The 15,913-nt window shown below is 53.1% G+C and overlaps 1 protein-coding gene across 1 annotated transcript in view; it reads left to right on the top strand.

Annotated features, from left to right (window-relative positions):
- The window catches only part of UMODL1 (uromodulin like 1), a 76,136-nt gene that overhangs the window by 38,107 nt on the left and 22,116 nt on the right, over positions 1–15,913 (top strand). The window contains exons 10-14 of the mRNA XM_043873662.1: positions 5,725–5,978; positions 7,199–7,850; positions 9,008–9,265; positions 11,069–11,181; positions 14,846–15,059. Of these exons, the coding sequence (XP_043729597.1) occupies positions 5,725–5,978; positions 7,199–7,850; positions 9,008–9,265; positions 11,069–11,181; positions 14,846–15,059 (1,491 nt within the window). The remainder of the gene's footprint in view (positions 1–5,724; positions 5,979–7,198; positions 7,851–9,007; positions 9,266–11,068; positions 11,182–14,845; positions 15,060–15,913) is intronic.

The raw sequence follows: 15,913 nt of genomic DNA, 5'->3' as shown, positions 1-15,913 counted from the left end.
GTTCCTCCTTGGGAACTGGGGCCTGGGGCCAGCCTCCCCAAACCATGGAGCCCACGTGCATCCCATACTTCCTGTTTCTGACAGGAGAAGTGACCTGCGGGGCCTGGAGACACTCACTCCCTTGGATGGATCCTCTCACCTGCAGTGGGCCTGGAACCCAGGGCAGAACCAGGCTGGAGGAATCACAAGGGGCACAAGGGCGGGAGATTCCTGGGTGTGCGTGGGGGTCCAGCGCCCCCTGGCCGCTGTGCGACGCGCCAGCATGGGGGTCTGTGTCATCAACCCGAACACCTGTAATTTGACTTGGTGACGCAGGAAGTCACGGATCAGTGAAGAGGGGGAGGTGGAGAAACAGGGCGGGGGCAGGGGCATGAGAGATGGGGGAGCAGGGGGGTCAGAGTCAAGGATAGGATAGAGACAGAGACACCGAGAGACAGAGAGAGAGATACAGGGGGTCCAGAGTGGACCAGGTGGGGAGAGACAGGGACTTGGAGAGACAGAGATACAGAGACGACAGAGACAGTGAGCTGTCATGTCAGGAAGGTTTTGCTGTCAACTCGGGGATGCAGTTGCCTCGCATGGTGAGGGCACCGCAGTTTCTACATCAAAGAGCCTGTGTGGGGCTCAGTGTGGGCATGGCTGACCCCCCCCCCCCCCCGTGGAGGGGGACCCTGAGTGGGTGCTGCCAGCTCCTGTGAGCTCAGTCCCTTCTGGCTTGCTGTCTCTTTGCAGGTTAATTCTCTCTCTCTCTTGCTATCCCACAGTTTTGGTTGCTATCTCATGTTAGCTGCCTCCGATTGCCCTCAGGGCATTCAGGGCCGGTCCTTACCCTAAGCAATGCTGCCCGCTCCTCTCCGTTCAGCCCCTACTTGCTGGTGGCGGATGTGAGCGTCTAGGGTACTTTTCTGCTGGGAGTTGCTTTTAGGCATGTAACCTGTGGGTTTTATTTATTTTTCCTCCCGGTTAGGTTGCCTTCTGAGATTCGAAAACTTTCCCCAGACCCTCCAGTGAGAGGGTTTCCTAGTGTTTGGAAACTTCCTCTATTAAGACTCCCTTCCCGGGATGGATCTCTGTCCCTAACTCTTTTGTCTCTCTTTTTATCTTTTATATTTTGTCCTACCTCCTTTCAAAGACAATGGGCTGCTTTTTCTGGGCGCCTGATGTCCTCTGCTAGCGATCAGAAGTTGTTTTGTGGAGTTTGCTCTGCGTTCAAATGATCTTTCGATGAATTTGTAGGGGAGAAAGTGGTCTCCCTGTCCTATTCCTCTGCCATCTTTATGTTTCCCCTGGCTTACTGTCTCAACCTCCCCCAAAGCAAGAAGGCAGGGAAAGTGCCGCTGGAGTGTCACACCTGGGGCACACTGCCTGCTTAGCCTGCCGGCTCTTTGTCACTCACCCCCATGGGAATGGACTTGGTGGTGGCCCTCTCTAACATGATGAGCTCTGCCTGCCTGGGCTCAGAGGCCAAGTGCCGGGCAGACGCCAGGCAGCCTGTGGATAGATCCCCCAGGGCCCACCTGAGGCAGATCTGAACTGTCTTTGGAAGCCCCAGCCCTCCTCGAGGTGCCTCCCAGACACATCTCCCAACATCAAGGCTTAGGTTACTCCAGATCCTTGTCAAGTGAGGCTGTGGGTTGAATGGTGACCCCGCAAGATAAGAGAACTTCAGATGTGACCGTATTTGGAAGAAGGGTCTTTGCAGATGACCGGGTCCCAGCAGCGTGGCCGTCACATTGTCACAATCTCATAATGTCCCCGAGGTCTGTTGCCCCTGGTCACTGGGTGGCCGCGTGCCCCGGTCTTCCTCTGGGGTGGTGTACATGTGCAGGGAGGCCCAGTGTTGAGCAGCACCCTGGTTCTCGGATCCTGTCCACACTACCCAGCGAGGGAGGCTGGATGTGGTGGAATCCCAGCTCTGATGCTGGTTTGCCGTGGGCCACTGTACAGGGGGCTTTGCCTCCTGGGCCTCCGTGTTCTCATCTGGGAGATGGGAAGGTGAGGACACATCTCACCTCGTGGGCAAACGAGGGAGCACTGGGATCAGTTAGCAGGTGCCTGGCACAGCTCTGACAGCACCGCCCAACACATCGGGGTAACGCTTCTCTAGGACCTACATCCATATTTCGGAAGAGATCTTGGGCCTGGACGGTCCCCCCCAGTCCTCCCCGCTGCTCCTTCCCCTTGTTCCCCTTGTCTCTCCAGCCTTCGCCCCCCACCCCTTCCTAAAACTCTGCTCAGAAAGGGCTGTGCTGCTCACCTGCTCCAAGCGCAGATGACCCACTGGGCCTCCGCGTGTGTCCACGTGGCCCCTTCATGCCGTCATGCTGTGTGCAGACCTTGGCCCAACACAGCCCTGACGTTGGCACCGCTCACTCTGAGGGGTCCCCTGGGTCCCCGCAGTACCCGGGCAGCAACACCTCCTCCTGTGAGCTCAGGACAGGCCCGGCCACGCTCCCCAAAACTTCCCATCGGCCACGGGCTCCTGACAGCCTCGCAGATGCAGGGGCCCTTCCTGTCGCCTCTGTGGGCAGAGTGAGAAGGTGTGGGCAGGGGAGCCTGGCCCCAGGACTGTCACCATCCCCCTGACCTGCTGATGGGGCTCTTTCCCCACCTTTGGTGGCTCTGCCTTTGGAGCCAGCTGCCGTTAGAACCCAGGTCTCTGTGCCCACTTGCCTTCTTGCGTGAGACTCTGATGCCAGTCCCCAGGAAGGGCTGAGGGCTCTAGCCAGGCAGGCTTCACCCTCAAAGGCCACCTGGGCCTCCAAGACAGCTTGGAGCCTCCCGAGGAGCCTGCCTTTTCAGGGATGGGGTGGCTTGTCCTTGGGCCTCCCTGCCTCATTCCTGAGGGTTACTTGTGTGGGGAGTTGCAAGTCTCCCATGGCCACCCCCTCCTCTGGACAGCGGGCCACACCCTCGTCCCAGCTTCCTGCCAGCAGGAGCAGAGCGCAGGCCCCATAGGGGATGGATTTCCGTCTGGTGGTCTGGGAGGCATGAAGCCTGCTCGGCAGCTCCCACGGCTCACAGGCCCGAAGCTGAGACCTGTATGGCCCCGGGCTTTGGTGCAAGACCAGGGTTGCTCCGGCTTGCTCATGAGCCCTGTGCTGGCTGAGTGAGCAGGCAACCACCTCCCCGAGATAACCTCTGAAGCTCTGCAGATTGAACTCAGGTCTCAGTGGGGCCTCCACTCTCCACGTGGCCCTCTGCCCCGGCTGGCCTGGCTCCGGCCCTGGCCTTAACTGCAGGCACCTTTGAGCCATCTGCAGGCTGGAGGTTGGGCAGCACTCCAGGAGATCTGGGCCTGCAGGGAGCCCAGGGTTGGGGTGTAACTGTTGCATCAGCTGATGAGCCTGCTGGTCTCAGCGGAGCTGCTTCCATGAAGATCACATGAAGCAAAACTGAGAACCACAAAACGGGCCTCTGAGCCCCCGGCTGCAGAGCTTTCTCTGCACAAAACTGGACACATGCCTTATCTTCACTTGAAGCCCGGCCAAGTCCAGGCTCCGTGGGCACCCTGAGCCTGGCCAGGGAACCTGCCCTGCAGCTCTTGGGAAACCTGTGCAGAGGGCTGGTGACCACCCCTCATGGGGACCCTCAGCCCCCTCAAGGTACCCAGCTTCCCCTGATGGCAGAGGGTGACTCTGCTCAGAGCCACCTGTTCTCTTGGCATGGGGGTGGAACAGGCAGTGACCCACAGAGCCAGACCTGGGCTGAAGGATGGATTTCCGGGGCTGGGGGAAGACTGTTCTCCCACCTGGCTCCTCCCAGGAGATACAGCTTGAGTGCTTTATTTTTGTTTACTTTTAAGTTGGAGTATAGTTGGTTTACAGTGTTGTGTTAGTTTCAGGTGTACAACAAAGTGAATTAGTTTTACATATACATTTGTTGTTCTTCAGTAGCTAAGTCGTGTCCAACTTTTGCGGCCTCTCTTGGCCAGATTTCCCTATCTTTACTCTCTCCCAGAGTTTGCTCAAATTCATGTCCATTGAGTCGATGATGCCATCCAACCATCTCATCCTCTGTCATCCTCTTCTCCTCCTGCCCTCAATCTCCCAGCATCAGGGTCTTTTCTAATGGATCGGCTCTTCGCTTCAGGTGACCATAGTCTTGGAGCTTCATCTTCAGCATCAGTCCTTCTAATGAGATTCAGGAATAATTTCCTTTAGGAAATCCTTCCTTTAGGATTGACAGGTTTGATCTTACTGTCCAAGGGACTCTCAAGAGTCTTTTCCAGCACTATAGTTCAAAAGGATCAAGTCTTCGTGGCTCAGTCTACTTTATGGTACAACTATTGCACCATATCTGACTACTGGAAAAACTACTGAAAGTACATATACATATATCCACTCTTCTCAGATTCTTTTCCCATATCAGTCATTATAGTGTACTGAACAGAGTTCTCTGTGCAATACAGTAGGTCTTTATTAGTTATCTATATTATTATACAGTAGGGTGTGTGTTGTATATGTCAATCCCAATCTATCCTTTCCCCCTTCCCCTTGTAACCATAAGGTTGTTTTCTACATCTGCGACTGTTTCTCTGTTTTGTAAATAAGTTCATCTGTACTTTTTTTTTTTTTTCAGATTTCCCATATAAGTGATATATGTTTGTCTTTCTTCCTTAAGGTTTTATCCTGCTTACTCTCCTGTAGCGCCTTATTGATCAGTCATGCGTCAACATGTCCAAAGCTATCAGATTCTTTGCTCCAGTAGGGCCACACATGGGGCTGGGGGTGACCAGGGGGCCCAGAAGAGGGGAGGAGAGGGAGCGGCCGGAGAAGGAGGGAGGGATGCTCCTGATGAGTTTTCCCTAAAGCTGGCCCTGGCTGAGAAAGGACGGGAGGCTTTGGGGGGATTTACAGGCCTGGGGAGTGGGTATTTACAGGGCTTACTTAATAGCCTACCTTGCCCGGATCAGAAGGCTCAGGGTTTCTGGTGGCTCAAGGCCTTTGAGTCTCTCTTGGCCATTTCCCAGACCTGGAGAGGAGGTGTGCAAGGGCCGTCCTGGGTCTCAGAATATTCGTGTTGTAGTGACTGGACACCTCCTGGCTCAGTTATTTTCCTGTTTCTTTCTTGGGACACTAAATATTAGGGGATGGCTGGCACATCAGAAAGAAGAGACAGACCCTTGGGAGCAAAGAATAAACAAGATGGGACTATATTCACACCTGTTGGCACTGGTGGTGGTGATTTGGTGGTTTAGTCACCAAGTCGTGTCTGACTCTTGTGACCCCATGGACTGTAGCCTGCTAGGTTCCTCTGTCCATGGGATTTTCCAGGCAAGAATACTGGAGTGGATTGCCCTTTCCTTCTCCAGGGAATCTTCCCAACCCAGGAAACGAACCCAGGTCTCCTGCATTGCAGGCAGATTCTTTACCAACTGAGCTACGAGGGAAGCCCGTGGGCTCTAGTACCCCCAAGGGAACTGACGTTGCCTAGTTTCTGCCTCCAGATCAGACGGCGATGGAGGCAGGCAGACACTCCGTTCAGATGGTCCTTGGTTCAGATGGAAGCTTCTGGGAGGGCTCTGTGCAGGGCCCCCCAGCCCCACACCAGGTGCTGGTTGCCAGGGCCTCACTGACGCCCTGCCCCAGCCCTCTGTGCATCTGCTGAAAAGACGGTCACGAAGAACTCGATGCCACGACCGCTCTGCTCTCTGAGCAGCCTCTGCCGTGTCCTCACCACGTGGCCGTGTTCACTCACGTCCTCTCTCCCTCCCGCCCGCAGACTGGGACGAGTGTGCAGACAGCCTGGAGCACGACTGCTCGCCGGAGGCTGAGTGCATCAACCTCGAGGGCTCATACACCTGTCGGTGCCGGACAGCCAGGGATGCCCACCCCTCCAGACCGGGCCGGGTCTGCGACGGTGTGCGCCTTCCCCACCCCCAGCTCTGGGCTGAGCCCCCTCCCCTAGGGCCTGGGCTGGAGCAGGGACGACCTCCGTCCAGCAGGGTGGGAACAGTGCCTGGGGCCCACCATATTGTTAGGAACCCATGAGAATGACTTAATTCCTTTTAAAACCAAAAGAAAAAATTAATATAGTAATAGTAAATATCAATTATGAGTCTAGTCTTTATACCAAGGCAGTTTTCAGAAAATTTATTTGTTTATTTATTTTTGGCTGTGCTGGGTCTGTGCGGCCGCGTGCACTATTTGCAGTACACAAGCTTCTCATTGTGGCGGCTTCGCCTGTTGCAGAGCACGGGCTCTAGGGCACTCAGGCTTCAGTAGTTGCAGCCCTCTGGGCTCTAGAGAACTGGCTCGGTAGTTTAGGTGCACGGGCTCAGTTGCTCTGTGGCATGTGGGAACTTCCCGGATCAGGGATCGTGATCGAACTTGTATCTCCTGCATTGGCAGGCAGATTCTTTTCCACTGAGCCACCAGGGAAGCCCCTGGACCAATGCAGTTTTAAAGTACGATTTTAAGTTATTCTTTTGAGTGAAAAGACCTGAGAAAGTCATGATGAAACCCCTGGAGGGAGAGTGGTCCCTTCCTGGGTGGCCCACATCCTGAGAGGTGTAGGAGCCCAGGTAAGCAAGGAGAAAGCCTCGAGGTGAAGCCTCTGAGCTGCATTCTAGGCACATCTCAGCCCCAAGAAGGATGCGGTTCTGATCAGCTGGTTGGGGATACTTGGAGTGCTGAGCTAAGAAGCAGGAGGAGGTCATATACAGATCCGCAGTGCTGTGATTGACTAGCAATGCCTGCTCTGGGGGAGGTGGGCAGTGGAGGTGCTCAGCCACCTGTTTGCTCTGCCATCCCTGCTAAAGCCTTCTGGCTGGAAGCAGCAGCAGAGAATTTTTCCCGAGGGAGCAAGCCTCTAGTCCTTACCTACTGTGTATACTGTCCTGCTTCTTGAGACCCACACAGTCACTCCCCTCCCATCCTTTTTCTTACATGTGTAATGCCCAGCAGGCTGGTAAGAGTGACCAGCACCAACCCCCACAGTGAGCACACATTTGGGGAAAATGGTCCCAACTTCTCAAGGGCCAGATACACCCATCTGAGGCCTGCAGGAACCAAGCCCTGCATTTATGTCCTGGTTCAGCAGCCACTGGGTGGACCCCCTGCTCACAGTAGGGGCATCCTCACTGGTCAAATGAAGAAGCCCCCTGGCCTTTAAAGAGAGTTCTTGGGAAACCAAAAACATGGGTCCTGTTAAACACTCTGAATCACTCACTGGGACAGCCTATGTCCCCCTTCAGGTCCCCTGGGGGGTGGGAGCACTTGGTCAGGGTAGACCAGATGCCCCATCTGAGCCTGGCTGTGTCTTGGCAGGTGACATGCAGAGTCCTGTGGACATGCCGTCTCCAGTGTCAGAGGTCACAGCCTCGGTTCCCAGCACAGAAGCAACATCCTTCAGTCTGGAGACCCCTGCCTTGTCCCCCGGCCCTGGACACCTATGGAGCACCCCTGCAGCAGGCCAGGCCTGGACCCTAGGGCTCCCACCCAGGAGAGGAGTCAGCGGCTTGGGCAGCCACGGTGGTAACAGCACCGGGCATGGCATGAAGGCCAGCGTGGCCCCAGGCCTGGGGACCGGCCAGTGGACAGCCAGCAGGGTGGCCTTTTCCCCCAGGGTTCCTGGACCAACCCATAGCTCCTCTCCTGGGGCCACAAACAACCTGCCAGACACCCCTGGACAGTCTCCCCCTAACTCTACCACAGAGCTGCCCTTCTGGCCCACTCCTGCCCCGGATCCCACGGGCCATGTCGAGTGGCACTCCAGCCTCCCCATGAGGGACACACCCCCAGCACCTCTGGACCCCATGTGGGTGCAGAACTTGGACCCTGGGCCCTTCAGCTCTCCAGACCAGCCCTTGGCCCCCACGCCTGCATCTCTGAAGACCCCGGCCTGCGGTGAGTGTCAGGGAGAGTGTGTCCTGGGGCTGTGTGGAGCCATGTGGTGTGTGAGCCCCCATAAGCAAAGGTTCACACAGTCCAGGGCCATCAGCAGCCCCGGGTGGGCCCTCATTTTATGCTGCGTAGACCCACTGCAGCACACTCAGTCCCCGGAAGGCCAGCTCTGAGTCTAGTTATGGTGAGAAGTTTGTCTCCCCTCTTTCTCTCTGGCCCTGTCCTCCCCCTTCCTGTTTCCCCACTGGCCAACAGCAGGAGCAGGAAATCAAGCAGGTGTCGCATTAAGGGCACTGAGCACGGGGGTACTTCCCCCCAGTAGTGTTGGGCCCCAACCTTTCTGCACCTCTCCAACAGTGCTGCACCCCCCAGCCTGCTGAAGCCCCTCCCAGCAGTGCTGCACCCCTCATCCAGGTACAGACCCCAGCAGTACTGCACCCTCAAGCCCGCTGCAGTCCCCCAGCAGTTCTATATTCCTCCCACTGCCCCCAGCCACACCGCCCCCAGCAGCTCCACATCATCTATTACCTGCAGAGGTTTGGCCATCATCAATAGTCCAGGGTGATACCCCAGGCGCCAGGTGGTCACTCTGAGAAGGAGACGGGCTTGGCAACGTGACTCCCATGGAAGGAGATAGCCCTGGCACGCTTGTGTGAGTTCCCCAAGCCAGTCTGACCCTGGATTGCGTCCACATGGAACCCACTGTCAACTGGCTCCACTGATGCATGTCCTCTGCTGCATGAGGCTGGATTCCGGACTAAACTCTTAAGCCTGCATAAACAGCCCCAAGTCACCTGCAGGAATGGTCTGTGACCAGCAGTGGCCACCTGGCTGATTCCTTGGGAAGTCTGCCTGGGGGTTGAGGAGGGCGACCCCTGGAGGAGCCGCCCAGAACCTCCTGAAGAAAACTTTATTTCTGGAGTTCCCGGGACCTCAGGGTGGACACAGAGCCAACCCGAGGGCAGGGGAGCTGTGCCCGGGAGCCCAGGGCTCAGGGGGCAATCCAGAGACCTTGCACCCGAGCGTGCAGCTGGCGGCAAGTGGGCTTGACATCCCCTGAGGATGCTCGTGTCCCCACATGGTGGGGTGAAGCTTATCCTTCCTGTTACTGGGAACCTTGGATTGATTTTAATCAGGGGCATTTATATTCCACTTCTCAGCTCCCGTCCCCATCGGAAGGGTCACTGTCTCCAATGTGACCAGCACGGGCTTTCACGTGGCCTGGGCGGCGGATCCCACCCTGCGCTCCACTTTCCAGCTCAGCCTGGTTTCTGCTCGGAGCCCCACCGTGCACCTGCAGACATGGAAAGCAAGCCTCACGCTGTCAGGCCTGGAGCCCGGTGTCCTGTACCTGGTGGAGATCGTGGCCAGAGTGTGTGGGCAAGAAAGTGCCAGAGCCCAGCTGAAAGTGAGGACAGGTAACAAGCTTTAGAAACAATATCACCGTGGGTTCTTAAAGGGAGGAGAAAAAGTAGGACAGAGGTTTTCAATGGGTGAAAGTTTAAAACAGCTGCATTTATGTGTGGATGTTGGCTTTCCTTTCTACTCAGTGTAGGAACACCTGGCTCGCTTCTTCCTCAGCTGGGGTTCGAAGGCCATGTGGAAGGGGGCTTATTTCAGGGACAAATGAATGAATGAATGAAGTTACTCAGTCATGTCTGACTCTTTGCGACCCCATGGACTGTAGCCTGCCAAGCTCCTCTGTCCATGGAATTTTCCTGGCAAGGATACTGGAGTGGGTTGCCATTTCCTTCTCCAGGGGATCTTCCCAACCCAGGAATCAAACCCAGGTTTCATGCACTGCAGGCAGACTCTTTACCATCTGAGCCACCAAGGAAGCCCCATTTCAGGGACAGATGGTGGGCAAAGAGGTTGCTTTGCACAGTGGTCCAGACTCTGCAGAGGCTGCAGACCCTCAATCACCTGTGTCCTCGTGAGTATACGACAGGGAAATGGGTACAGTCATGTCCGACTCTTTGCAACTCAGTGGACTGTAGCCCACCAGGCTCGTCTGTCTATGGGATTTTCCAGGCAAGAACAGTGGAGTGGGTAGTCATTCCCTTCTCCAGGGGCTCTTCCTGACCCAGGGTCTCTTTCATTTCCTGCATCAGCAGACGGGTTCTTTACCACTAATGCCACTTGTACAGTGCTGGTCTATGCAATTTCTCTGACCTCTCTCACTCCTAGTGGACGTGGCTTTCAGGAAAGATGATGATGGATAGATCTGTGGGTCTGCCCCACCCTGAGCCTAGGGCTGCAGAGTAGAAGGGAGGGGAGTAGAATTAAGCAAGTCGGGTGTATTAGTACACTCTGATAAGTTGGAGCTGATTTTTTTTTTTTTTTTTGGCTGGGTCTTCATTGTGGCGCTTGTGTTCTACACAAGCTTGTGAGAGCTTGTGGCTCACAGGGGTGTCTCAAGTTGCAGAGTGTGGGCTCAGTAGGTACAGCATGCAGGTTAGTTGCCCCAAGGCATGTGAGATCTTAGTTCCCCAACCAGGGATCAAACCTGAGTCCCCTGTGTTAGAAGGAGGATTCTTAACCACTGGACCACCACGGCAGTCCCATGGTGAAAGTGATTCTTGTCGATAGGTATATATTCAGATAATATTCCTCTTTTCTCCTCATTAGCATTTGTCATCCACATATTTTCTCGAATATCTAACTTGCCAGAGCAGCCAAGGGCAGGCCTGGTGTTGCAGATTAGTTATCAAATCTTGGGCAGCCAGCCAAGAATCAGTAGCAGTCATCTCTGAGGTGGGGTGTGCACCCCTCGGGTGATGCCTAAGATGTCCCATTAGGGTGCAGTCAGAAATGTCTAGAACTTTTGTTTATGTGCTTTAAAGCAGGACTTCACTGTGGCCTGGGATTTAGAGAGGAGACGGTGGGTGAGGGTGCTAAGTGCAAGTTCACGGTAAGCTAGAGGAGGGGAGGTCACTGCTGGCTCTTGCTGGTCACTTGCTGATGAGTCCAAGTTGCAAGGGCTGATCTGGTTCTGTGGCTCCAGCAAGGTCTCTGTCTGTTTCCAGGCTTCGTCCCACTGTCCTCTGGACCTGAGGGGCTGTGCCTGCACATATCAGGTGCTCTTCCTTCTTTACAGAGTGCAAACCAGCCTCCCTTTGATGTTCTTCCTGACTGATGTGAAAATACTACTATTGAGACAAAGATGATAGTCTGTTACCTGACACTTACCATAGCAAACATGTTTATTCCCCATCCTGCAGCGGCTCAGAAGCTCATTGGGAAAGTCAGAATAGTGAACGTCAGGTATCTAGAATCCTTCAGCAACACCAGCAGCGAGCAGTCCCAGGCCTTCCTGGAGCTCTTCCTGAGGACGGTAAGTTGGTGGAATCGGTCCTCATTTTCTCCTGGGATGTGAAGGAGGGAGGTGGTTGCATCCTGAACAGCCAATGGGGGTTCAGACTTGACTGAGGAAGGCCACGGACTCCTCGTTTCTGGAGGAAGCTGGGGCATCCAGCTCTGGTGAGGGGCCTGTGTGTTCTGATCTGTCATTAAACAGACACACCAGCAGGTGAGGGACTCACCTTTTCCTCTGCTTCGCGTTGTTTCCAGTTCAAAGTCTCTATTGATGTGGGACCCTGTGGAGCAGAAAGCCTCCCCTGTGCCTTAAAAAGGAAAAGCATTTACAAATTGAGATCTATTTCACACACCATAAAACTCACTCTTTTAAAGTGCAGGATCCAGCGGTTTAGATGGTTTGCAAAATTGAGTAGCCATCACCACCATCTAATTTCACAACGTTTTCATCCTCTGAAAAAGAAACCAGTTTATCTCTTCATCTCCCCTTCTCTCTGCCCCTGGAACCAGATGTGTGCTTTCTGTCTCTATGCATTTGTCTGTTCTGGATATTTCACAGAAATGGAATCATACAATACATGACTTTTGTGTCTGGCTTATTTCACTGGGTATAATATCTTCAAGGTTCATCCCGTTGTATCAATATCAGAACTTCATTCCCTTTTATGACCAGGTGATATTCCTCCATAAAGAGAGACCATGTTCTGTTTAGCCATCATCCACTGATGAACATTTGGATTGCTTCCACTTTTTGGCTATTGGGAATAATGCTGCTGTGACTCCAGCCTTAAAAAATTCTTTTTCCTTCTCTTCGTTGCAGTGCAGTCTGCAACCCCTTTGGCATTTTTTGGCATCCCAAAGAATGTATATTGTTACAATTTATTTATAGTGGCAATATGTTATTTTTGCTGATGGTTAGGTTACCCTTTGATGAATAGAGAATGCACTTGTTGAGATCTTGTTTGTATAAAGCAGGAGTCCCCAGCCTCCAGGATCTAATGCCTGGAGATCTGAGATGGAGGTGGTGTAATAATAATAGAGATAGAGGGCACAATAAATGTAATGTGCTTGAATCATCCCAAACCATCTCCCCCCGGTTTGTGGAACATTTGTCTTCCACAGAACCAGTCCCTGGTGCCAAAAATGTTGGGGATCGCTGGCATAGAGGACATCTGAGATATTTTAGGTTTTCCTTACTTTGGGAGTTTAAGATGCAGAACTGAGAGAGCTTGGCAGCGCCACCTGTTGGTGGAGTCATAACAGGATGAAGCCTCAGCAATGCTGGTGGCTGTGATGTTTGGTGATTCTTTTCAACCCCATCAGCGTTACTGATAAAATAGGCATACTGCCTCCGGGAACCATCCCATTGGTGATCTTTGGGGTCTGGGATCCTGCTTTATTTATCCTGAGGTCCCCAGCTCCTGGCACAGTGTGTGGATGGATTCAAGAGCTGTTGACGGTCTGATTCACGTGTCTATCACCAGCTTCCTTGGGATAGTTGCACATCACGAGTTGGACCACATAGAAGGCTGAGTGCCAAAGAATTGATGCTTTCAAATTGTGGTGCTGGAGAAGACTCCTGAGAGTCCCTTGGACTGCAAGGAGAGCAAACCAGTCAATCTTAAACGATATCAGTCCTGAATATTCATTGGAAGGACTGAAGCTGAAGTTGAAGCTCCACTACTTTAGCCACCTGATGCAAAGAGCCAACTCACTGGAAAAGACTCTGATGCTGGAAAAGATTGAAGGCAGGAGGAGAAGAGGATGGCAGAGGATGGTTAGACAGTATCACTGACTCAATAGACATGAATTTGAACAAACTCTGGGAGATAGTGAAGGACAGGGGAGCCTGGTATGCTCTAGTCCATGGGGTTGCAAAGAGTCAGAGACAACTTAGTGATTGAAAACGGACTGTAGCCTGGCCACCGGGCTCCTCTGCCCATGGGATTCTCCAGGCAAGCATACTGGAGTGGGTTGGCATGCCCTCCTGCAGGGGATCTTGCTGAACCAGGAATTGAGCCTGGGTCTCCTGCATTGGCAGGTGGATCCTTTACCACTGAGCCACCTGGAAGGCCCCTAACAACAACACACATCACAATAAGCAACAATCACTGAGATCAGATCACACGGCTCTAGTGGCCTCACGAGACAGCTTTTTTACCACTCAAGTTCCTTGATTAACCTTTCTTTTTAAAAGCATTTCATATTTTTGCCTATTTGGGGGGACAGTTTGCTATCTGGAATTTCTGCATTGCAAATAACTGTGCAACTTAACACCTATGTAGGACATTAGGACACATTTTTGGGATGTTGTGGGATAATGTGTTGCTTTTTTCTTTGTCATTTTCTAACAAGGGGCTTGGAACTTTGCTTTGAGACTGGCTTGTAATTCAGACAAGAGTGACTTTAACCCAAGACTCTACAGAGCCCTCTCTGGAAATCCCAGAAAGAAAGAAAGAGAGACAGAGATAGAGAAGACCAGCTCTTCCAACGACAATGGTGGCAGCCATGTGACTGCAGGAGGCTTTGGGGTCTCCTGAGCATCCACAGTCTCTCGTGGGTGATATGCTCACACTGGCTGTCCCAAGGCTGGGAATCCACAAGCCTGTGCCTGAACCTCATGCAGTTTAGACACAGATGAGGTATTCTTATGAGGGCAAACCATGGAGGTGGGCTCTTCCATGGCAGATTTGCGCTATATGGATCACTCAAATCTCATCATATGATGGGGGTACTTTTCTAGGCATTTAGGCCATGATAGGTTAGAATGGAATATTATGGTTATCATTACATACAGGGTTCTGTCCAAACTGATAGAATAATAAGCAAGGCTTATAAGGGCAGGACTCTTGAGAGTCCCTTAGACAGCAAGGAGATCCAACTAGTCAATCCTAAAGGAAATCAGTCCTGAATCTTCATTGGAAGGACTGATGATGAAGCTCCAATACTTTGGCTACCTGATGCTAAGAGCTGACTCACTGGAAAAGAACCTGATGCTGGGAAAGATTGAAGGCAGGAGGAGAAGAGGATGACAGAGGATAAGACAGTTGGATGGCATCACTGATTCAATGGACAGGAGTTTGAGCAAGCTCTGGGAGATAGTGAAGGACAGGGAAGCCTGGTGTCCTGCAGTCCATGAGGTCATGAACAGTCAGACATGACTGAGCAACTGAACAACGACAACAACTAGGATGCTCAAGGGAAGCAGTCTCCGGAAAGGCAGGCGGCAAGAAAGAAAGGGGGATGTCCTGCAGTGTGAGAATCACAAGGACTGTTCTAGAAAAAACCAAGTGTGGGAGGTGGGGTCCCTCCCTTTGACCACTCGTTCAGCCGTCCCCCACTCCCATGGCTCTGAGCCAAGAGTGATCAGCAGATCCTAACTGCCCTCGTGAGCCCCCTTCCAGGTTACAAGCCCCATAGGGTAGGGCTTTGGCACTCAGCCCCACGCTGACTGGCTGGTTGGTGGGGAGGACAGGGCTCCTTGTCTCAGACTCCACTGGTATTTGTGCTGGGTCTGGGGCCTTGGCAGACAGGGACCAGGCCAGAGCTGACCCGTGGCTTTGATGTCTTCCCCAAGGCCAGCCCTGCTGCTGGCCACAGTCCCCAGAGGAGCCACTTTAGAACGAGGACTCTGTCTCCTCTCTCAGCGGGCAGCTCTTTTCACCAGCCCTGTTTCTCTAAAGGTGCGGAATTCCTTGCCAGCCTTCATGCTTCAGCACCTGGACACAGGCGGGGTGCGCATAGAAGTGACCCGCATCTCCAACGGGAGCATCGTGGTGGAGTTCACCTTGCTGGTCCTCGCAGACGTGGATGTTCGGGAGGTGTCTGCTGCGTTCCTGGCTGCCTTTTGGAACACCTCTCTGCTGGAGGTGGTCGGAGGCGACACCTTCATAGCGGGTAGGCGGAGGCCAGGCCCCGATGGAGACTCACTCCCCAAAGGAGGCAGTGAAATCCCCACACTGGCTTCGTTTCTGAAAGATGTGCCTCCTCGAAAGGGCTTCCCTGCATGGGATGAAAATGGAAACCTATAGGACCCTTGTCTGTCTTACTGCTACTATAGTTTTTTGAAAAGGTTTGCGGGTTGAAAACATCTTCTGGTGAACCTGCCAGGATGCCCAGGGACACTGCCTCCTCTCTGCGTCCTGCTCCTTCCTCCTCTGCTGCTGCCCTTAAGTGGGATGGGGGAGGGCAGACAGGTCCCTCTCTGCAGCCAGAGTTCCTCCCCAGCACAGTTGCCAAGGAGACCCTAGGAAGAATAATTGAAAAGAAAAGCAGGGAGTAGAGGCAGTTTAGAGTCTCTTCTCATATTGTATTGGTCAGCTCAAGCTGTTGTTAAAAAAAAAAAAAAACAACCATGGATGGAGTGACTTAAACAACAGACATTTATTGTCTCACAATTCTAGACACTGGATGCTGGCTGATTTTGGTGAGGGCTCTCTTCTGACCTGTCGGGGCCACCCTGCGGCTGTGTCCTTGTGTGGCCTTTCCTCTATGCGTGTGGAGAGAGGGCTCTGCTGTCTCTTATTATAAGGCTGTCAGTCCTAACCAGATCAGCGCCCCTCTCTTATGACCTCAGCTAACCTTAACTATCTTCTGAAGGGCCCATCTCGAATTGCAGTCCTGCTGGGTGTCAAGGCTTCAACATATAGATTTTGAGGACACACAATTCCATGCTTAGCACATACCAGGCCCGAGAATACATGATAAGAGGCTTAGAGTTACATGGATGAGTAAAATCAAAGACAATATAG

Source organism: Cervus elaphus, chromosome 19 (genome assembly GCF_910594005.1).
Source record: "Cervus elaphus chromosome 19, mCerEla1.1, whole genome shotgun sequence".
NCBI lineage: Eukaryota > Metazoa > Chordata > Mammalia > Artiodactyla > Cervidae > Cervus > Cervus elaphus.
The sequence above is the reverse complement of the archived record's forward strand: the minus strand, read 5'-3'. Positions and strand labels throughout refer to the sequence as shown.